We start from the raw sequence: 23928 nt of genomic DNA, 5'->3' as shown, positions 1-23928 counted from the left end.
CAATGACAAAGCAAAAACTGGTTTTTAGAAATGTTAGCATTTACATTTACATTTACAGTTTAGTCATTTAGCAGACGCTCTTATCCAGAGCGACTTACAAATTGGTGCATTCACCTTATGATATCCAGTGGAACAACCACTTTACAATAGTGCATCTAAATCTTTTAAGGGGGGGGGGTTAGAAGGATTACTTTATCCTATCCTAGGTATTCCTTAAAGAGGTGGGGTTTCAGGTGTCTCCGGAAGGTGATGATTGACTCCGCTGTCCTGGCGTCGTGAGGGAGCTTGTTCCACCATTGGGGTGCCAGAGCAGCGAACAGTTTTGACTGGGCTGAGCGGGAACTGTGCTTCCTCAGAGGTAGGGGGGCCAGCAGGCCAGAGGTGGATGAACGCAGTGCCCTTGTTTGGTTGTAGGGCCTGATCAGAGCCTGAAGGTATGGAGGTGCCGTTCCCTTCACAGCTCCGTTAGCAAATAAAAAATAAAATAAAAACGTAACTACTTTATTTACATAAGTATTCAGACCCTTTGCTATGACACTTGAAATTGAGCTCAGTGAGACATTTCTGCAACTTGATTGGAGTTCACTTGTGGTAAATTCAATTGATTGGACATGATTTGGAAAGGCACACACCTGTCTATATAAGGTCCCACAGTTGACAGTGCATGTCAGAGCAAAAACCAAGCCATGAGGTCAAAGGAATTGTCCTTAGAGCTTCGAGACAGGATTGTGTTCAGGCACAGATTTGGTGAAGGGTACCAAAAAAATTCTTCAGCATAGAAGGTCCCCAAGAAGACAGTGACCTCAATCATTCTTAAATTAAAGGAGTTTGGAACCACCAAGACTCTTCCTAGATTTGGCTGCCCGGCCAAACTGAGCAATCGGGGAGCTACAGAGTTCCTCTATGGAGATGGGACAACCTTCCACAAGGACAACATCTCTGCAGCACTCCACCAATCAGGCCTTTATGGTAGAGTGGCCAGACGGAAGCCACTCCTCAGTAAAAGGCACATGACAGCCCTCTTGGAGTTTGCCAAAAGGCACCTAAAGGACTCTCAGACTATGAGAAACAAGATTCTCTGGTCTAATGAAACCAAGATCGAACTCTTTGGCCTGAATGCCAAGAGTCACATCTGGAGGAAACCTGACACCATCTCTACAGTGAAGCATGGTGGTGGCAGCATCATGCTGTGGGGATGTTTTTTATCGGCAGGGACTGGGAGACTAGTCAGGATGGAGGGAAATATAAACGAAGCAAAGTACAGAGAGCTCCTTGATGAAAACCTGCTGCACGGTGCTCAGGACCTCACACTGGGGCGAAGGTTCACCTTCCAACAGGACAACGACCCTAAGCACACAGCCATAACAACGCAGGAGTGGCTTCGGAACAAGTCTCTGAATGTCCTTGTGGCCCAGTCAGAGCCCAGACTTGAACACAATCGAACATCTCTGGAGACCTGAAAATAGCTGTGCAGCGACACTCCCCATCCAACCTCGCATATGCAGAGAAGAATGGGAGAAACTCCCCAAATACAGGTGTGCCAAGCTTGTAGTGTCATACCCAAGAAGACTCAAGGCTGTAATCGCTGCCAAAGGTGCTTCAACAAAGTACTGAGTAAAGGGGTCGTAATACTTATGTAAATGTAATATGTCCGGTTTTTTTTTCATTTATAAATTAGCAACAATTTTAAATAAAACATTTTTTTCCCCCTTTGTCATTATGGGGTATTGTGTGTAGGTTAATGAAAACTATTTAATCAATTTTACAATAAGGATGAAAAGTAAAAAATGTAGAAAAAGTCAAGAGGTCTGAATACTTTCCGAATGCACTGTAGCTGTCTCGCTTGATCCATTGCAGTTTGTTTAGACTAGTAGACAATGAATCAGGTTTATTGCCTTCCTTTTACAGTCCAGTCCTTCAACAATCTCTGAGGCAAACTGGGGGGCATTGTCGATGATTAAAAGAAGAGGGACTCAGTTAGGAGCGAACCAGGCTTGAATCTGTGGTTAGAATGAATAAGTTTATACCAAGTAAAATAAAATAATAAAAGAATAAAGCATGCCTGTCACAAATGTGTGAAAGTGTATCAGCTGAAAAGAGAATAGCAGACCTGGTTATCCTCCTGGCTTCCAGGTGACTGGGTGAATCTCTCCTCCTTTTTCTCATGGGAGAGTAGGACCTGGGTTTTTGCCTCTTCCCGCTATGCTTCCGACTGCCGTGTTTCACATCCTTCTCACAGGAGCTGGGGTCCCTCTTCCTCTCTCGAACCCTACCAATGTCAGATGGCATCTCTCATTAGCAATTCTATAATTTGGATATATTTTAAACCCAGCATACTAGCACCTTCTGCTATCATCATGCTAGTACAATAGTAGTGCCAGAAGTCATTACCTGAGCTAGAGTAGATAGGCAAAGCTCTTTTTTTACCTGTCTTCGCTGTTCCTGGAGTATCTTCCTCTGGACCTACCAATGCCTACACTTCCTTTCCTTCTCAAACCAGCTGAGTAGCTCGGTGAACGGGAGTATGACCTTAAGACAAAACACAACACATTTACTTCAATGGAGTTCAGCGAAAGCCCACATTATTTCAAGTGGCTGCTGGAGGTGTCAGTGAAGTGCATTAGAACCTAAGTGAAACCAACCTGGCAGATGACAGTGATCGGCTTCGAGAGTAGCGTCCAGAGTGTCTGCAGCTCCCAGAGGATCTACTCCTGCTTCTGCTGCTGCTGCTGGAGGAGTTGGCTTTAGTCCTCTTACGTGAAGAGGCCACCGTCCTCAATGGAGAGATGGAGGCAGTCTTCTGAGGTCTCCCCACCTTGGCCCCACATCCTGAAGTCTTCACCGGCTCACTGCAATGATAACAGTGGAATTCCATCAATGTTTTATCAATGTCTGCTGCAATTGTGGAAATATAGAGATGTCCTCCTTACACTATGTACACTGCTCAAAAAAATAAAGGGAACACTAAAATAACACATCCTAGATCTGAATTAATGAAATAATCTTATTAAATACTTTTTTCTTTACATAATTGAATGTGCTGACAACAAAATCACACAAAAATAATCAATGGAAATCCAATTTATCAACCCATGGAGGTCTGGATTTGAAGTCACACTCAAAATTAAAGTGGAAAACCACACTACAGTCTGATCCAACTTTGATGTAATGTCCTTAAAACAAGTCAAAATGAGGCTCAGTAGTGTGTGTGGCCTCCACGTGCCTGTATGACCTCCCTACAATGCCTGGGCATGCTCCTGATGAGGTGACGGATGGTCTCCTGAGGGATCTCCTCCTAGACCTGGACTAAAGCATCCGCCAACTCCTGGACAGTCTGTGGTGCAACGTGGCGTTGGTGGATGGAGTGAGACATGATGTCCCAGATGTGCTCAATTGGATTCAGGTCTGGGGAACGGGCGGGCCAGTCCATAGCATCAATGCCTTCCTCTTGCAGGAACTGCTGACACACTCCAGCCACATGAGGTCTAGCATTGTCTTGCATTAGGAGGAACCCAGGGCCAACCGCACCAGCATATGGTCTCACAAGGGGTCTGAGGATCTCATCTCGGTACCTAATGGCAGTCAGGCTACCTCTGGCGAGCACATGGAGGGCTGTGTAGCCCCCCAAAGAAATGCCACCCCACACCATGACTGACCCACCGCCAAACCGGTCATGCTGGAGGATGTTGCAGGCAGCAGAATGTTCTCCACGGCGTCTCCAGACTCTGTCACGTCTGTCACATGTGCTCAGTGTGAACCTGCTTTCATCTGTGAAGAGCACAGGGCGCCAGTGGCGAATTTGCCAATCTTGGTGTAATCTCTGGCAAATGCCAAACGTCCTGCACGGTGTTGGGCTGTAAGCACAACCCCCACCTGTGGATGTTGGGCCCTCATACCACCCTCATGGAGTCTGTTTCTGACCGTTTGAGCAGACACATGCACATTTGTGGCCTGCTGGAGGTCATTTTGCAGGGCTCTGGCAGTGCTCCTCCTGCTCCTCCTTGCACAAAGGCGGAGGTAGCGGTCCTGCTGCTGGGTTGTTGCCCTCCTACGGCCTCCTCCACGTCTCCTGATGTACTGGCCTGTCTCCTGGTAGCGCCTCCATGCTTTGGACACTACGCTGACAGACACAGCAAACCTTCTTGACACAGCTCGCATTGATGTGCCATCCTGGATGAGCTGCACTACCTGAGCCACTTGTGTGGGTTGTAGACTCCGTCTCATGCTACCACTAGAGTGAAAGCACCGCCAGCATTCAAAAGTGACCAAAACATCAGCCAGGAAGCATAGGAACTGAGAAGTGGTCTGTGGTTACCACCTGCAGAACCACTCCTTTATTGGGGGTGTCTTGCTAATTGCCTATAATTTCCACCTGTTGTCTATTCCATTTGCACAACAGCATATGAAATTTATTGTCAATCAGTGTTGCTTCCTAAGTGGACAGTTTGATTTCACAGAAGTGTGATTGACTTGGAGTTACATTGTGTTGTTTAAGTGTTCCCTTTATTTTTTTGAGCAGTGTATATGGATGGTTTACATTTTGAAAAAAAAGTAAATCAAGGAACATTTCTGGTCCTTGACTTCAAGTAGCACTTTTCATCACCAATAGTATGATATTCTTCAAGGATAGGAAACTGACCTCTTGTCGTTCCCGTTGAAAGTAGCAGTAGACAAACCACCTTCCACATGCAGAGGTTTACACAGGGAAGCATAGCTGGTCACAGAGTTCCCAGAGTCGGACGCGTTGTCTCCGTCCCTGAACTTCAGTTTCTCCGGTGAAGCCGGCGCAAGGCGTAGGACCTTTTTGTTGCCGATGACGTTTGACTGTGAAATGCCGGTTTTGGTCGATGGTGGGGAAGACGTGTCGTTCCCGGAATCGTAATCCTGTGGTCCTTTGCTCTGATTGGTCAAAGTGTGACGGAGAATCACTGTTGTGTTTAAAACCTCACCGCCAGGTTTTGACTGCAAGACCTGTAAACAGACAGGAAGAGGATGTTGCTTTACTTCCAGAGATGTTTTTTTTCCTTTTCGTTTAGTTCAATAAGCAACTACCTGGATGATGCATTGGGAATACTCTACAAAGGCATGTATTTCCCTTCCAAAACACAGAGAATATATATATATATATTTTTTAGGGGGGGGGACAGAGAACTTGAAGATTAAAGACGTCATGCAAATTTGTTTCATGCGAATAACTTGGAAAGTAAAACTAAACTGAACCAAATTGAAAGATTTTTTTCTATAATCATTTTTTTAATTAACTGAATTAAAACAAACATATGAAAGGAAGAACGAAATAACAGAACATAAAGAAGAGTTACTAGTGTGTGATTAAAAACTACCAACGGCTTTAGCTAAGTCCAGTGAGAGAAAAAGAGAAGTACAAGAGAAGGAAAAACAATGGCCCCATTCAAAGCCGGTTTTAAAGAACATTGAACAAACATCACAAAATGGGTATTAAGTGGAAATGAAAAGGACTGAAGACAGAGATATCCCATCAGTCTAACTTAGAAAGTCCTCAGAATAGGACAGATTGTGCTTTTTTCCCTGCAAGAAGAAAATAATTACCCTGCAGCGAACCCTAAGGTACAGTAATTCCCTAAGTCTGCGGATAGCATCGACTTACCAATCAAGATTTCCTCCTTAAGTAGGTAAGGTGTAAGAAAAAGGGAAGAGCGGGCAACATAAGTGCATCATTAGAGTCGTAAATTGCAAGAAAAAGACAATAACCCTCTCTTCAAACCCAGAGCCAGTTACTGTTATTGGCATGTTCCTTTTCTTCCCATAATTGAGATTGTTTAAAAGTTTTCTCGGGGCTAGAAGCCCATAACAAGCTTTCATTGTGTAGTCAATCTTGAATACAGGTTACATGTCTGTGAGGCCAAACTTAATGTACTTTAGAATAGGTATTCATACCAGTTTTGTAAACTAGACTATAGCTTTTTTTTTACTAAAGTAAGTTAATTCGTTTTACTCTAAAAGAGTAAGAGTGGTTGCTAAGGACTATACAGGAATAAAAAACATGTTTTTTCCTGTTGAAGAGAACTAAGAGATACCAAATGATTGAATGTTTGGCTAACCCAAATTCATTCCCTCCAAACAGATTATAATCTCTCTTTACCTATCGATTGCAAATTACTTATAGTAGTTTAATCAAACTCTGCCCTCCCTAAGTCTATTTCAGATAATCCAGTCCCCAGGCTGCAACATCAGACCAGAACTAACACTGAAAACCCCAGGGAAACCGTCAAAACAAAACCACCCATCACAGGCCACTGACGAATATTCTTGAATCGATTCAATCTTGCTCCTCAAGTACTATCCTAACAGTCAGTGTTCTTCTGCTGGCAATCAGAACACTAGTTACTCAAAGTAACCACCAGTTGCACTGAAAGCAACCCTAAACACCCACACCCACCATTTTGTTAAGTCCATTTGGAATATGGAGCAGTTTTAATATCTGCCACATATTCAGTATTCAAACTACCTGGAAGTTAATCAGTGTGTTTGTTCTATTCATACCCACCTTTCCCTTGTGGGTTGCATTGATTGGGAGGAAATATCAAACATACCCCAGAAATTAAAGAGTTTCGAAACTATTGCTACCGTATCCGTATTAAAATTAGGACTAATCTACTTTTATTGACAGTTAATTTAATTAAAACCCATGAAAATGAACACAAAGTGAAAAAACTTAGTAATATTGCCATGTAGGTAACCAATTGTAGATAATCCTCTCAACAAAAAAAAGGTTTGTGTTTAGAATACAAAGCATGCGTCACCGTTAGTCTATAGCTTATTGCATTTCAATTACCAACCCTGTGGTCTGTGATGAAAAACATCTGGGGAGTAATTAGCATAATTTAAAGATCACTGGAGAGAAATTAAATGTATCTCACGCCTCAGCGAGCCTGAGACAATGAGTCAACTAACAAACGGAGCTGAGCTGTGTTTAAAATCAAATGCATTCCCAGTAATAAAGAACCTAGGAAACGCCACTTTCAAAAGTAAGTTGTAGCCACTGCTAAGTCTTTTAGATCTGACCGATCGCTATCACCTAAGTCTCTAATACTGCTGCAATGCTGGGCCAATAGCAATCCATAAACAGTCAATAAAAAGTATTGTTTTGATGAAAAGAACTAGTACTTATATGCTTGAGCTGAAGAAATACAGCTGAATTGAAGACAAAATGCACTGCTACAGTATGTGTTGGAATCTTGCCAGCGGTCATTGTGCTGATCATTTCAACTCATTCTTTACCCATTAGCTTTTCACAAAAAACAGCTTGACTGCATCCTCTGCACATTATCATTAGCTGCCTACCACCAGCAAGTTCCCCGGGTGCTGTTTCTGCTAAGTTTGTGATTATTTAATGGTGTTAGATAAAAACAGAAAAACAAGAACAGATGACATCACTGTTCAATGAAGAGTTCATAAAAACAAGATGTCAGGAAACAACATGATTTCGGACAGGCCATGTAAAATTAGTTGGATTCAAAAGTGATTTGGATCGACCCTCGAAGGAATTCGAAAGACTATATTCCCAAAGATTTTGATGAAAGAAGATGTTGATAGGAAAAAAGGTAAAAGCCATGACAGAATTTGAATTTTTTTACAGTATATCTGATGAAGATTGTTTGGAAAATAGTTTTATCTTGAGAGAGGATATGGGCAAATAAACAATCTGATATTCTATATGTCAGCGTGTCATCAACAAAAAAACATTGCCCTGAACGTTCGGCTTCAGACAAGGAAGCAAGAGGTCTTACATGACCTTAATAGAGTAATACCACCGGAAGGTATTTTAGTTTAGGCTCAAAGTCCCGAGGTACACTTACGGTGCTGGTAGAAAGGACGGAGCGAAAGATTGGAGTTGTTTTACACACTGACTTGGCAGCCGGCTCCCACTCAAACCCTCCGTGGTCCAGTGATGTACCAGGGTCTTCCATCAGGGCTGCTAGGCCTCCCAATGCAGGGTGATCCACTGATTTGTGCAGATGACGTCTGTGGACACAAATATTAAGGAGTTAAAAACGTCACTACATCAAAGTCTACAATTCAGTACAAACTTAGTTTTGCTGAGAGCCTTTTCTGGCACACAATCGTCCAGATATACTGCCAACTGTGCTCGTTCGGGATAGGACAAAAACGATTTAGTCAAAATAGCACTAATTGTGCAGCCGTGAGAATACCTATTTGGGGTAATGTAATCACTGGGACAATGTTTACTGTTTGAACAGCTGTAGTTGAAGTTATGTCACAATATCATCCGAAGGACTTTATGACTGGTTATGATTAAACAGTGGCCTAGTTTCTGACAGTGGAAAAACTGTGGTGGACAGGGGTACACAGGCAGCCAGCTCAGGATGTGCCCCAGACTGTACAGGAGAACCAGACAGCAACCTCATAGTAAATGTCATCTACGGCTGAACAGGGATCAACCCTCAGCTGTTTACAGACTAATGCCTGCAACTCTGTCTGTGTGTGGGTCTTTGTCTATGTGTGTCTGTGTGTGTGTGTGTGTGCGACAAACCAGCTCGATATTTAGCCTAACCCTCAGACACAGGCAAACACTACTGGCACAGATACCAGTCAACCAGCCAAGCTAGGGGAACAAGAATTTACACAGACACAGCCTTGCCAAGCTGTGGCATTTCACATTTCAAACTAGAGCTACAGCTGTGGACACGAGCCGGAGAGCTAAGTGGGTTTTTATGGCTAGGCTTGACGATTATACAACTCCAGAATGATTATACCGTTCCATAATGCAGTTGGGGTATAATCGTTTCAATGGAACAGTTGATGTAGAATCCCTGAGCATTGAAGATTATTCAGATTGTCCCCCTGTCGTCTTCCCCCTACGACATAGACTGGGTTCCATATGGCACCCTAATCCCTATATAGTGCACTGCCGTCGCTGTTCTAACGTAGTGAACTATGTGGTGAAGCGGGACATTTTGGGACGCAGACAGACTCTCGGCACGGTCGGTGGAGCGCAATCGGTCGGTCGGGGTAAAGCCTGCTGCTGTTCAATTTCGATAATGATTTCCTCTGCCGAATATCGCAGGTAAACTCCCAAAAATCGAGAGATCCAGAAGGGATTTCAATGCAATCATCTCTGGCTTTAGATTATTTCAGTTTGAAACATGGGCTCAGTTTTGTCGTCTCTCTGTCACAAGTGTGAATGAATAACACTTGACTGATCACTTGGAGAAAAGACAGAATTAATAAATGAATAAACAAACAAATAAATGAAAGGTCAGATGAGTGACACTAATATAGTGTCTAATATAATGACACTATAGAGGTCTAATATAATGACACTAGAGGTCTAATATAATTGAGCTGTCTGTCTCTGAAGATGCAGATGTAAATGAAATGGTGTGTTTACGTTGTCAGAATGCATGTTAACCAATGGAACAGTTGAACAGAAACAACTGCTGCAGACCCAATGAATTTAACCCAACCTAACCCATCACCTCAAACAACTGCTGCAGACCCAATGAATTTAACCCAACCTAACCCATCACCTCAAACAACTGCTGCAGACCCAATGAATTTAACCCAACCTAACCCATCACCTCAAACAACTGCTGCAGACCCAATGAATTTAACCCAACCTAACCCATCACCTCAAACAACTGCTGCAGACCCAATGAATTTAACCCAACCTAACCCATCATCTCAAACAACTGCTGCAGACCCAATGAATTTAACCCAACCTAACCCATCACCTCAAACAACTGCTGCAGACCCAAAGAATTTAACCCAACCTAACCCATCATCTCAAACAACTGCTGCAGACCCAATGAATTTAACCCAACCTAACCCATCACCTCAAACAACTGCTGCAGACCCAATGAATTTAACCCAACCTAACCCATCACCTCAAACAACTGCTGCAGACCCAATGAATTTAACCCAACCTAACCCATCACCTCAAACAACTGCTGCAGACCCAATGAATTTAACCCAACCTAACCCATCACCTCAAACAACTGCTGCAGACCCAATGAATTTAACCCAACCTAACCCATCACCTCAAACAACTGCTGCAGACCCAATGAATTTAACCCAACCTAACCCATCACCTCAATCTATACCACTGTGAAAAGAGCCTGTTCGCATTGTAATTAAGGGTACATCTATCTGTGGACGGAGTTTTCCATCCATTTCCTGTGGACCGTGTTTCCAGCCATTTCCTGTGAAGCTGTGATAGGAGGGCTACCACAACCACTGTTAATCATTCCTATGATCACACACTGGCCCTATCAGTCAGTCACACACTGGCCCTATCAGTCAGTCACATACTGGCCCTATCAGTCAGTCACACACTGGCCCTATCAGTCAGTCAAACACTGGCCCTATCAGTCAGTCACATACTGGCCCTATCAATCAGTCACACACTGGCCCTATCAGTCAGTCACACACTGGCCTATCAGTCAGTCACACACTGGCCTTTCATTCACCTCTGGCCCTATCAGTCAGTCACACACTGGCCTTTCAGTCACCTCTGGCCCTATCAGTCACCTCTGGCCCTATCAGTCACCACTGGCCTTTCAGTCACCACTGGCCTTTCATTCACCTCTGGCCCTATCAGTCTCCTCTGGCCCTATCAGTCACCTCTGGCCCTATCAGTCACCTCTGGCCCTATCAGTCACCTCTGGCCCTATCAGTCAACACTGGCCCTATCAGTCACCACTGGCCTTTCATTCACCTCTGGCCCTATCAGTCACCTCTGGCCCTATCAGTCACCTCTGGCCCTATCAGTCACCTCTGGCCCTATCAGTCACCTCTGGCCCTATCAGTCACCTCTGGCCCTATCAGTCACCTCTGGCCCTATCAGTCACCTCTGGCCTATCAATGACAGCCTAGGAACAGTGGGTTAACTGCCTTGTTCAGGGGCAGAATGACAGATTTGTACCTTGTCAGCTCGGGGATTCGAATTTGCTACTTTTCGGTTACTAGTCCAACGCTCTAACCACTAGGCTACGCTGTCACCTCTGGCCTATCAGTCACACCTCTGGCCTATCATTCACCTCTGTCCGGGGCTGAAAAGAAAAACGGGGTTCTGTCTCTGTGTGTGTGTGTGTGCGCACGTCTCAGTGGCTAGGACTTACCTGCTCTCGGTGCTGGAGGAGCACCAGGTGGAACTCTCAGACTCCGACCTCCGGTAGCGTCGCCTCCGGTGCATGTGCCTCCGTGAGCTGGAAGAGCAAACAAGAGGAGAGAGAAAGAACAGGGGATGAGGATCTTAGTGGGGAAGACATAGCCAGATGTTGCTGGGATGGATATTGGACTTGCTTACCCTTATACCTGTATATGCTTCTTCCCTGATAACTGCCACCAAATTAAATCAATATATATTTTTATAAAAATAAGACAAAGTAATGGAAAAACAATGACAGAAAAAGAAAAGAGAAAGGAAGAGAGGAGCAGAGCAGAGCAGAGGAGAGGAGAGGAGAGAAGAGGAGATGAGAGGAGTAGAGTAGAGTAGAGTAGAGTAGAGTAGAGTAGAGTAGAGTAGAGTAGAGTAGAGTAGAGTAGAGCAGAGTAGAGTAGAGAAGAAGAGAGGAGAAGAGAGGAGAAGAGAGCAGAGTAGAGTAGAGTAGAGAGATGAGAGGAGAGCAGAGAGAGCAGAGGAGAGCAGAGGAGAGGAGAGGGGTCTGACATTCTGTAGCAGTCACACTATGTTCAACAACAATTCTCTGCGCTGCGCTGCGCTGCTAACTACAGAACAATTGGAAATATTGTTTATTCACAGCGTGAACTTGGATTCTCTTATTCTCTTTTGGTCCCTTTTTCTCTTTCATTATAATTCTCGCTTTCAATCGGTTTTTTTTCTCTATCGGAGTGGGTGATTTCATGGTGCTTTCAGAACACAAAAGCAGTGTAGTTGTCCACACTGGTTGCTTCTCATCATGGATCGTTACTCTGGACCCTGATCTCTCTTTTGACGAACATATGAAGGATATTTCAAGGACAGCTTTTTTCCATCTTCGTAACATTGCAAAACATCTGAAATTTTCTTTCCAAAAATTATGCTGAAAAATCTATCCATGCTTTTGTCCCTTCTAGATTAGACTACTGCAATGCTCTACATTCAGGCTACCCGAGTAAAGCACTAAATAAACTTCAGTTAGTGCTAAACACGGCTCCTAGAATCTTGACTAGAACCAAAAAATGTGATCATATTAGTCCAGTGCTAGCCTCTCTACACTGGCTTCCTGTTAAGGCCTCTCCTGCAGATGACACAGTGGTAGGCTTGATTACCAACAACGACGAGACGGCCTACAGGGAGGAGGTGAGGGACCTCGGAGTGTGGTGTCAGGAAAATAACCTCACACTCAATGTCAACAAAACAAAGGAGATGATCGTGGACCTCGGGAAACAGCAGAGGGAGCACCCCCCTATCCACATAGACGGGACAGTAGTGGAGAAGGTGGAAACTTTTAAGTTCCTCGGCGTACACATCACAGACAAACTGAAATGGTCCACCCACACAGACAGCGTGGTGAAAAAGGCGCAACAGCGCCTCTTCAACCTCAGGAGGCTGAAGAAATTCGGCTTGTCACCAAAAACCCTCACAAACCTTTACAGATGCACAATCGAGAGCATTCTGTCAGGCTGTATCACCGCCTGGTACGGCAACTGCTCCGCCCACAACCGTAAGGCTCTCCAGTGGGTAGTGAGGTCTGCACAACGCATCACCGGGGGCAAACTACATGCTCTCCAGGACACCTACACCACCTGCTGTCACAGGAAGGCCAAAAAGATCATCAAGGACAACAACCACCCGAGCCTTTGCCTGTTCACCCCGTTATAATCCAGAAGGCGAGGTCAGTGCAGGTGCATCAAAGCTGGGACCGAGAGACTGAAAAACAGCTTCTATCTCAAGGCAATAAGACTGTTAAACAGCCATCACTAACATTGAGTGGCTGCTGCCAACATACTGACTCAATCTCTAGCCACTTTAATAATTAAAAATTGGATGTAATAAATGTATCACTAGTCACTTTAAACTATGACACTTTATATAATGTTTACATACCCTACACTACTCATCTCATATGTATATACTGTACTCTATACCATCTACTGCATCCTGCCTATGCCGTTCGGCCATCGCTCATCCATATATATTTTTATGTACATATTCTTATTCATTCCTTTACACTTGTGTGTATAAGGTAGTTGTTGTGAAATTGTTAGATTACTTGATTGATATTACTGCATGGTCGGAACTAGAAGCACAAGCATTTCGCTACACTTGCATTAACATCTGCTAACCATGTGTATGTGACAGATAGAATATGATTTGATTTGATTTGATTATAGAGCTCCATTTAAATGGAATGGTCTGCTGATCCATGTGAGAGACGCAAACTCGGTCTCGACCTTTGCCTCTAACCCTATTACAGTCCGGGTAGGTGCCGTGGGGGAGATCTTCGTGGGCTATACTCAGCCTTGTCTCAGGGTAATAGGTTGGTGGTTGAAGATATCCCTCTAGTTGTGTGGGGGCTGTGCCTTGGCAAAGTTGGTGAGGTTATATCCTGCCTGTTTGGCCCTGTCCGGGGGAATCGTCGGACGGGACCACAGTGTCCCCCAACCCCTCCTGTCTCAGCCTTCAGTATTTATGCTGCAATAGTTTATGTGTCGGGGGGCTAGGGTCAGTCTGTATATCTGGAGTATTTCTCCTGTCTCATCCGGTGTCCTGTGTGAATTTAAGTATGCTCCCTCTCATTGTCTCTCTTTTTCTCTCTCTTTCTCTCTCTCTCTTCTCTCGAAGGACCTGAGCCCTGGGACCATGCCACAGGACTACCTGTCCTGATGACTCCTTGCTGTCCCCAGTCCACCTGGTAATGCTGCTGCTCCAGTTTCACCTGTTCTGCCTGCGGCTATGGAACCCTGACCTGTTCACTGGACGGGCTACCTTGTCCTGGACCTGCTGTTTTGGACCCTCTCTCTACCGCACCTGCTGTCTCCATCTCTGAATGATCGGCTATGAAAAGCCAACTGACATTTACTCCTGCGGTGCTGACCTGTTGCACCCTCTACAACCACTGTGATTATTATTATCTGACCCTGCAGGTCATCTATGAACGTTTGAACATCTTGGCCATGTTCTGTTATAATCTCCACCCTGGACAGCCAGAAGAGGACTGGCCACCCCTCAGAGCCTGGTTCCTCTCTAGGTTTCTTCCTAGGTTCTGGCCTTTCTAGGGAGTTTTTCCAAGACACCGTGCTTCTACATCTGCATTGCTTGCTGTTTGGGGTTTTAGGCTGGGTTTCTGTACAGCACTTTGTGACATCGGCTGATGTAAAAAGAGCTTTATGAATAAATGTGATTGATTGATCTAAAGGAAGACTCTCTAAAGCAGGGGTGGACAATTAGAATTCAAAGATGCCCAGTGACTAACATTTTCTCCTCCCAAAAGTCCAAACCATTAAAATGTCTACTGTGATCTATGATTTGGGGGCATATGTAGTTCTTGTATATGTATAGCTAATAAACAAAGTAATACATTTCAAAAACATTTCAACAATATTTATTGCACAGTCTCAATGTAGATAGTAGAGAGAATGATTTATTTCAGTTTTTATTTCTTTCATCACATTCCCAGTGGGTCAGAAGTTTACATACACTCAATTAGTATTTGGCAGTATTGCCTTTAAATTGTTTAATTTGGGTCAAATGTTTCAGGTAGCCTTCCACAAGCTTCGCACAATAAGTTGGGTGAATTTTGGCCCATTCCTCCTGACAGAGCTAGTGTAACTGAGTCAGGTTTTTAGGCCTCCTTGCTCAAACACACTTTCAGTTCTGCTCACAAATTTTCTTTTGGATTGAGGTCAGGGCTTTGTGATGGCCACTCCTATACCTTGACTTTGTTGTCCTTAAGCCATTTTGCCACAACTTTGGAAGTATGCTTGGGGTCATTGTCCATTTGGAAGACCCATTTGCGACTAAGCTTTAACTTCTTGACTGATGTCTTGAGATGTTGCTTCAATATATCCACATCATTTTCCTCCCTCATGATGCCATCTATTTTGTGAAGTGCACCAGTCCCTCCTGCAGCAAAGCACCCCCACAACATGATGCTGCCACCCTCGTGCATCACGGTTGGGATGGTGTTCTTCAGCTTGCACGCCTCCCGCTTTTTCCTCCAAACACAATGATGGTCATTATGGCCAAACAGTTCTATTTTTGTTTAATCAGACCAGAGGACATTTCTCTCAAAAGTACGATCTTTGTCCCCATGTGCAGTTGCAAACCATAGTCTGGCTTTTTTATGGCGGTTTTGGAGCAGTGGCTTCTTCTTTGCTGAGCGGCCTTTCAGGTTATGTCGATATAGGACTTGTTTAACTGTGGATATAGATACTTTTGTACCTGTTTCCTCCAGCATCTTCACAAGGTCCTTTGCTGTTGTTCTGGGATTGATTTTCACTTTTTGCACCAAAGTACGTTAATCTCTAGGAGACAGAATACGTCTCCTTTCTGAGCGGTATGACGGCTGCGTGGTCCCATTGTGTTTATACTTGCATACTATTGTTTGTACAGATGAACGTGGTACCTTCAGGCATTTGAAAATTGCTCCCAAGGATGAAGCCGACTTGTGGAGGTCTACAATTTTTTTCTTAGTTCTTGGCTGATTTCTTTAGATTTTCCCATGATGTCAAGCAAAGAGGCACTGAGTTTGAAGGTAGGCCTTGAAATACATCCACAGGTACACCTCAGATTGACTCAAATGATGTCAATTAGCCTAGCAGAAGCTTCTAAAGCCATGACATCATTTCTGGAATTTTCCAAGCTGTTTAAAGGCACAGTCAACTTTGTGTATGTAAACCCACTGGAATTGTTTGTGTATGACCCACTGGAATTGTGAAATAGTGAATTATGAGTGAAATAATCTGTCTGTAAACAATTGTTGGAAAAATGACTTGTGTCATGCACAACGTAGATGCCCTAACCGACTTGCCAAAACTATAGTTTGTTAACAAGAAATTTGTCGAGTGGTTGAAAAACGAGTTTTAATGACCTAAGTGTATGTAAACTTCCGACCTCAACTGTATGTAGGTGCTCATTGGTGAGTCTAGAAAGGTACTTATTGTTAATGATGTTCATAGTGGAGAAAGAAGACTCACAACTGTATGTGGAGCCAAACATGGTCAAGGTGTGTAGTGCTACTTTGGTTAGACCAGGGAAAACAGTCTCAGACACAGCCTGCAGCCAGAAAGTGTCATGATCAGTTAGTTTAAAGTGCTCTCTTAATGCAACATATTTTGCAGATCAATCAGTTCCATCTGTAGAGATCCAGCATGTGCCCACTTTAAGGTCTGTGTCACCTCCTTTTAAAATCCCCTGACATCTGTGATGAGGAATGGATTCTCAATTAGAAGAAGGAGCTGCTGTCCAAGGCTGAAGCTGTCAAAGCGATTTCTGAAGTTTCCAATCAGCGTATCTATGAAGTCGACATGAGGAGAAACATCTCTCTCACCCTGAATCTGTTCCTGCACTTTTGGAAAGTGTGCAAAGTCTCATTGAAGATCTTCCTTGAACACTTCCAGTTTCTTCTGGAAGGAGCGGACAGATATCATCAAATCACAAACTGAATTGTTCTTGCCCTGTAGTTTCATATTGAGCTCATTAAGGTGTGATGTGATGTCTACGAAAAGTGAAAACTGTGTTGCCTTCTGACTCTTGAGCTGTACTAGGGAAGCTGTTATTTCCTTTCGAATGGACCAAAAGCGTTCCAAACCCTGCCTTCACTGAGCCATCTTACGTTGTTGTGCAGCTGTAGGTCATTTGCATTTGCCTCAACTTCTTTCAGGAATTCTCTCAGCAGGACGATGTTGATGAGATGAGGATGCCCTGAGGAAGTTGATGAGTTCCATCATTGTACTCATCACTTCAGCATACTCTTCTGACAGATTGGCAAACAGGACAGACTGATGAATGATGCAGTGGTAAGCTGTGAGATCAGGGTTGTCCTCTTTCAGCCGTGCCACAGCTCCTCTCTCTCTCTTCCCCGCCTGAGGTGATAGAGACCACTTGTTTTAGGGGTCCCTCTTCTTGTTTTATGTGTCTCGAGTAGTGTTACACCTAACAGGTCTTCACAGAATTCCTTCTTCTCTGTGTGGTAAAATCTAACATACACCAGAAGCCGGGCATTATCACTCACACCAATAGATTAATCAACAGCTAACGCTATGCATGGTGCACTCCGTATAGCTTCACCAAGCTGTGTTAATACATCCTCTGTTCGTATTTCACTCTTTCTTGCGGATGTTGTACGTGGCATTGGGATTTGCTTGATCTTTTCACACAGCTCGTCTTTTTGTTTACAATCAAGTAAAGTTTCAGCAACAGCATTCGTGCACTCCATCACCACTCCCCGTCAATAAATCCCTTTTGGTGTTGACCCAAAATCAAAGCTATTTTTTTAGTGAACATTCGTTTGCACGTTGTTGGGCAGTGAATGCATGGGAGAGGACTCTGGTGGATCGATCATACTGGGCTTTGAGTTTGTTTATTTTGCGTGCCCTCACCCCAGACTGCCGTGGATATCTACATTTTACATTTTAGTCATTTAGCAGATGCTCTTATCCAGAGCGACTTACAGTAGTGAATGCATACATTTCATACATTTCTTTTTTTTTTTTTGCTCAAAAGATCTGTGCTTTGTCTCGGAGTGGCGCTTCACGTTGGCACTTTTTATTAGAGCCACGGTCTCTGAACATATCAGGCAGAGTGGTTTGACACTCGCTGTGGGAAGGATAAAGGCATATTTCTCTGTCCACTCCTCTTTGAAAGCTTGATTTTCTGTATCGACTTTCCTAACTTTTGTGCACGCCATTCTATAATTTCTCCTTTTGCTTCCGTTTTTGCTTCTCTCGCTGTCTCTCTCTCTCTAACAACATCAGTCTCCTAACATGCATTGTAAACATTCGCTTTGATTGGCTGAGCTTCATGAAGTGATTTAAATAACGCACGTGATTGGACAACACACAGTAGTATGGGGCGCTGTCTGGGACCTTCCCAGCTGCCCTGAGCAAGCGCAGTATGTGTACATTGATAAAAAAGAGTTGCTTCGGCAGTATTTCATTTCACAATTATTTATGAGAAATGTGTCGAGGTCCAGATAGAACCTTCCGCCAATTGTGCACCTCTGCTCTAAAGGATCATGTTTATATTTCCTCACAGCTTCTGCTCGTAGCAGAAGGATGGCTATACTACAGTGGTTCCCAACCTTTTTCGGTTACTGTACCACCAACTGAATTTTCCTCTTCCTGAGTACCCCTGAAGTACCCCGTCATGTGCATTTTACCAGAAGGCCTATGGTAAAATGCAGTCTTCTGAAGTACGCCCTGTGGATAGGCCAAGAACCCCCATGGGTCCTAGTACCCCCCGCTTGGGAACTACTGGTTTATAATAGCAGGAGAGGGAAAAGGATGGCTAGAAGAGAGATTGGGCTGTGGAAAAGTACTGTGATGGAAAGATATATGTTCCTGAATTGATGAAAAATCACATTGACCAACCTTTTTTTGTGCTTTCGATCATCCTTCCTCTTATGTTTCAAACTAGAAGAGCTGTGCTTTGTCTTTTTAGAGGTGTCTCTGGAAAATAAAAAATAATTGGTTATTGTTGTTGCTGACACTTCCGCTAGTTCTTTGTCATTTATTTGAGGGAGGCCTGCTATTAAAACTAACTCAGCCACTGCCCTCCAACATCATACATTAGTGATGTAATAGATCAGTTGGAGTATAATATAGTCTATAATATTTTCTTTTGTTATTGCCAAAGTAATCTTGCGTGCCAGACCCATAGTGTGTCTTCTGGTGAAATACATTTATTGTCAAAGTAACTCATTTCAATACTGATCAACAACAACATTAAGATGTCGGAAGTAGCTACCTGGTGGCGTTTCACATTATGACAAGATACAGGAAGTAGGTACCCGGTGGCGTTTCACATTATGACATGATACAGGACGTAGCTACCTGGTGGCGTTTCACATTATGACATGATACAGGAAGTAGCTACCCGGTGGCGTTTCACATTATGACATGATACAGGAAGTAGCTACCTGTGGAATTTGACATTATGACATGATACAGGAAGTAGCTACCACTGCCGTTTGACATTATTTTTATTTTTATTTTGCCTTTATTTAACCAGGTAGGTCAGTTGAGAACAAGTTCTCATTTACAATGGCGACCTGGCCAAGATAAAGCAAAGCAGTGCGACAAAAACAACACAGAGTTACACATGGGATAAACAAACTTACAGTCAATAACGCAATAGAAAAACCTATATTCAGTGTGTGCAAATGTAATAAGATTAGGGAGGTAAGGCAATAAATAGGCCATAGTGGTGAAATAATTACAATTTAGCATTAACACTGGAGTGATAGATGTGCAAATGATGATATGCAAGTAGAGATACTGGGGTGCAGAGAGCAGCAACAAAAAAATAACAATATGGGGATGAGGTAGTTGGGTGGGCTATTTACAGATGGGCTGTGTACAGGTACAGTGATCGGTAAGCTGCTCTGACAGCTGACGCTTAAAGTTAGTGAGGGAGATGTAAATCTCCAGCTTCAGTGAATTTTGCAATTCGTTCCAGTCATTTGCAGCAGAGAACTGGAAGGAAAGGCGGCCAAAGCAGGTGTTGGCTTTGGGGATGACCAATGAAATATACCCGCTGGAATGTGTGTTACGGGTGGGTGTTGCTAACGAGAGCATACAGGTTGCAGTGTTGGGTAGTATATGAATGGCACTGTGATAGACTACATCCAATTTGCTGAGTAGAGTGTTGGAGGCTATTTTGTAAATGACATCGCCAGAGTCAAGGATCGGTAGGATGGTCAGTTTTACGAGGGTATGTTTGGCAGCATGAGAAGGAGGCTTTGTTGCGAAATAGGAAGCCAATTCTAGATTTAATTTTGGATTGGAGATGCTTAATGTGAGTCTGGAAGGAGAGTTTACAGTCTAACCAGACACATAGGTATTTGTAGTTGTCCACATATTCTAAGTCAGAACCGTCAAGAGTAGTGATGCTGGTCGGGCGGGCAGGTGCGGGCAGCGATCGGTTGAAGAGCATGCATTTAGTTTTACTAGCATTTAAGAGCAGTTGGAGGCCACAGAAGGAGTGTTGTATGGCATTGAAGCTCTTCTGGAGGTTTGTTAACACAGTGTCCGAAGTTTGTTTGTTAAATTGGCTTTCGAAGACTTTAGAAAGACAGGTTAGGATGGATATAGGTCTGTAACAGTTTGGGTCTAGAGTGTCTCCCCCTTTGAAGAGGGGATACAGGAAGTAGCTACCTGTGGCATTTTGACATTATGACATGATACAGGAAGTAGGTACCTGTGGCGTTTCACATTATGACATGAAACAGGAAGTACCTACCTGTGGCGTTTGCTTTTCTTAGAGCTCTTCTTCTTCTTCTTCTTTTTCTTCTTCCGCACCGGAGACAGACTGTAGTACGGAGACCTATGACAGAAACCACCAAAAAAACATTATGACCACGCACACACGCACACGCACCATTCTCTAAATGCACTCTTCTATCAAAGCCGGTAATATTCCTCTCTCTCTGTGTGCGTCTCTAAAATTTCAGTTTGCTCAGAGAACAGTTTGAACATGTCTAAAAATTGACCCATCTCACTAGGCCACCAGAGCGCTGGTTTCACCGGGCCACCAGAGCTCTGGTTTCACCGGGCCACCAGAGCGCTGGTTTCACCGGGCCACCAGAGCGCTGGTTTCACCGGGCCAACAGAGAGCTGGTTTCACCATGCACCAGAGTGCTGGTTTCACTAGGCCACCAGAGTGCTGGTTTCACTAGGCTGGTTTCACTAGGCCACCAGAGTGCTGGTTACACTAGGCCACCAGAGTGCTGGTTTCACCAGGCCACCAGAGTGCTGGTTTCACCAGGCCACCAGAGTGCTGGTTTCACCAGGCCACCAGAGTGCTGGTTTCACCAGGCCACCAGAGTGCTGGTTTAATTTATGATCTGACCTTTCCCTCTTCCTCTTTCGCTCCGATTTCCTCCTCTTCTTCTTCCCCTTGGAAGTGTGGGGCCGAGGGGAAAGATCGTCATCAAACAACACACTGCAACAGGAGAGAGACAGGGATGGACAGGGTTACTGATTTGTTCTCCTCAAGGGAGATGAAGGTTTCTGCAATACTGTATGAGACTCCTGCAGGACACCTGTATACAGGGACTCTGTATGCTAACAGCATTGCAATCAACTATATTTGGGGCCACGCAGGAATGACTATAAAATCAAGTAATTTGAATCATTGACAACTGTCTCCCCAGGAAAAAAGTTCCAACGTGACCAACTGACAAAAATGTAGGATAAATGTTCGCTTAAAGCTCAGACACACCAATAAGTTTGTCTGCTGAGAGTACTTAGCACCTCTGAACGGTGTTGCCAGTCAAACTCTTTTGTGTTCACACAGCAAAGACCTTGAAGTCATCAGACACTCAACCTTGTTAAAGTACACCAAACCAGAAGGTGGCAATAGCGTTGTTTGGCAATGCATATCCATGCATATTGCTTGTGGTCTAGATTCCATGCTATCTGCGCTGTATCTATTTCATACAAAGCCCTTGTTGTTACTAGCTAGATGGCCACAGCTACATAACAACACTTTATTTCACTCTCCATAATCGGAGATGATTGGAGATGCTTAATGTGAGTCTGGAAGGAGAGTTTACAGTCTAACCAGACACCTAGGTATTTGTAGTTGTCCACATATTCTAAGTCAGAACCGTCCAGAGTAGTGATGCTAGACGGGTGGGCAGCAATCGGTTGAAGAGCATGCATTTAGTTTTACTAGCATTTAAGAGCAGTTGGAGGCCACGGACGGGGTGTTGTATGGCATTGAAGCTTGTCTGGAGGTTAGTTAACACAGTGTCCAAAGAAGGGCCAGAAGTATACAGAATGTGGTCATCTTGTAGAGGTGGATCAGAGAATCACCAGCAGCAAGAGCAACATCATTGATGTATACAGAGAAAAGAGTCGGCCCGAGACTTGAACCCTGTGGCACCACCATAGAGCCTGCCAGAGGGCCGGACAACAGGCCCTCCAATTTGACACACTGAACTCTGAGAAGTAGTTGGTGAACCAGGCGAGGCAGTCATTTGAGAAACCAAGGCTATTGAGTCTGCCGATAAGAATGCGGTGATTGACAGAGTCAAAAGCCTTGGCCAGGTCGATGAAGATGGCTGCACAGTATTGTCTTTTATCGATGGCAGTTATGATATCGTTTAGGACCTTGAGAGTGGCTGAGGTGCACCCATGACCAGCTCGGAAACATTACATTTACATAATTTAGCAGACGCTCTTATCCAGAGCGACTTACAAATTGGTGCATTCACCTTATGATATCCAGTGGAACAACCACTTTACAATAGTATATCTATATTTTTTTGGGGGGGAGGGTAGGGGAGGGGGAGGGTTAGAAGGATTACTTAATCCTTTCCCAGGTATTCCTTAAAGAGGTGGGGTTTTAGGTGTCTCCGGAAGGTGGTGATTGACTCCACTGTCCTGGCGTCGTGAGGGAGCTTGTTCCACCATTGGGGTGCCAGAGCAGCGAACAGTTTTGACTGGGCTGAGCGGGAACTGTGCTTCCGCAGAGGTAGGGAGGCGAGCAGGCCAGAGGTGGATGAACGCAGTGCCCTTCTTTGGGTGTAGGGACTGATCAGAACCTGAAGGTACGGAGGTGCCGTTCCCCTCACTGCTCCATAGGCAAGCACCATGGTCTTGTAGCAGATGCGAGCTTCAACTGGAAGCCAGTGGAGTGTGCGGAGGAGCGGGGTGACGTGAGAGAACTTGGGAAGGTTAAACACCAGACGGGCTGCGGCGTTCTGGATGAGTTGTAGGGGTTTAATGGCACAGGCAGGGAGCCCCGCCAACAGCGAGTTGCAGTAATCCAGACGGGAGATGACAAGTGCCTGGATTAGGACTTGCACCGCTTCCTGTGTAAGGCAGGGTTGTACTCTGAGATCTCAGACGATACGAAAGAGGTTGAACAGGCTAGTAATAGGGGTTGCAACAATTGCGGTGGATCATTTTAGAAAGAGAGGGTCCAGATTGTCTAGCCCAGCTAATTTGTAGGGGTCCAGATTTTGCATCTCTTTCAGAACATCAGCTATCTGGATTTGGGTGAAGGAGAAATGGGGAGGCTTGAGCAAGTTGCTGTGGGGGGTGCAGAGCTGTTGACCGGGGTAGGGGTATCCAGGTGGAAAGCTTGGCCAGCCAAAGAAAAATGCTTATTGAAATTCTCAATTGTCATAGATTTATCGGTAGTTCACGGTTTTTCCTTGCCTCAGTGCAGGGGGCAGCTGGGAGGAGGTGCTCTTATTCTCCATGGACTTTACAGTGTCCCAGAACGTTTTGGAGTTTGTGCTACAGGATGCAAATTTCTGTTTGAAAAAGCTAGCCTTTGCTTTTCTAACTGCCTGTGTATATTGGTTCCTGACTTCCCTGAAAAGTTGCATATCGCGGGGGCTATTCGATGCTAATGCAGTACGCCACAGGATGTTTTTATGCTAGTCAAGGGCAGTCAAGTCTGGGGTGAATCAAGGGCTATTTCTATACTTAGTTCTACATGTTTTGAATGTGGCATGCTTATTTAAGATGGTGAAGAAAGCAGTTTTAAAGAATATCCAGGCATCCTCTACTGATGGGATGAGGTCAATGTCCTTCCACGATACCTGAGCCAGGTTGATTAGGAAGGCCTGCTCGCTGAAGTGTTTTAGGGAGCGTTTGACAGTGATGAGGGGTGGTCGTTTGACCACAGACCCATTACGGACGCAGGCAATGAGGCAGTGATCGCTGAGATCCTGGTTGAAGACAGCAGAGGTGTATTTAGAGGGCAGGTTGGTCAGGATGATATCTATGAGGGTTCCTGTGTTTACG

At 44.4% G+C, this 23928-nt stretch overlaps 1 protein-coding gene across 1 annotated transcript in view; it reads right to left on the bottom strand.

The window, feature by feature from the left end:
- LOC106579824 (serine/arginine repetitive matrix protein 4) overlaps positions 1-23928 on the bottom strand; it is a 226344-nt gene that overhangs the window by 3970 nt on the left and 198446 nt on the right. The window contains exons 3-11 of the mRNA XM_014160030.2: positions 21017-21109; positions 20408-20491; positions 18538-18615; positions 11121-11207; positions 7839-8004; positions 4640-4971; positions 2643-2849; positions 2428-2529; positions 2111-2269 (exon numbers count right to left, since the gene is read on the bottom strand). Coding sequence (XP_014015505.1) covers positions 2111-2269; positions 2428-2529; positions 2643-2849; positions 4640-4971; positions 7839-8004; positions 11121-11207; positions 18538-18615; positions 20408-20491; positions 21017-21109 — 1308 coding nt within the window. The remainder of the gene's footprint in view (positions 1-2110; positions 2270-2427; positions 2530-2642; positions 2850-4639; positions 4972-7838; positions 8005-11120; positions 11208-18537; positions 18616-20407; positions 20492-21016; positions 21110-23928) is intronic.

This window comes from Salmo salar, chromosome ssa20 (assembly GCF_905237065.1).
Source record: "Salmo salar chromosome ssa20, Ssal_v3.1, whole genome shotgun sequence".
Lineage (NCBI taxonomy): Eukaryota > Metazoa > Chordata > Actinopteri > Salmoniformes > Salmonidae > Salmo > Salmo salar.
The sequence above is the reverse complement of the archived record's forward strand: the minus strand, read 5'-3'. Positions and strand labels throughout refer to the sequence as shown.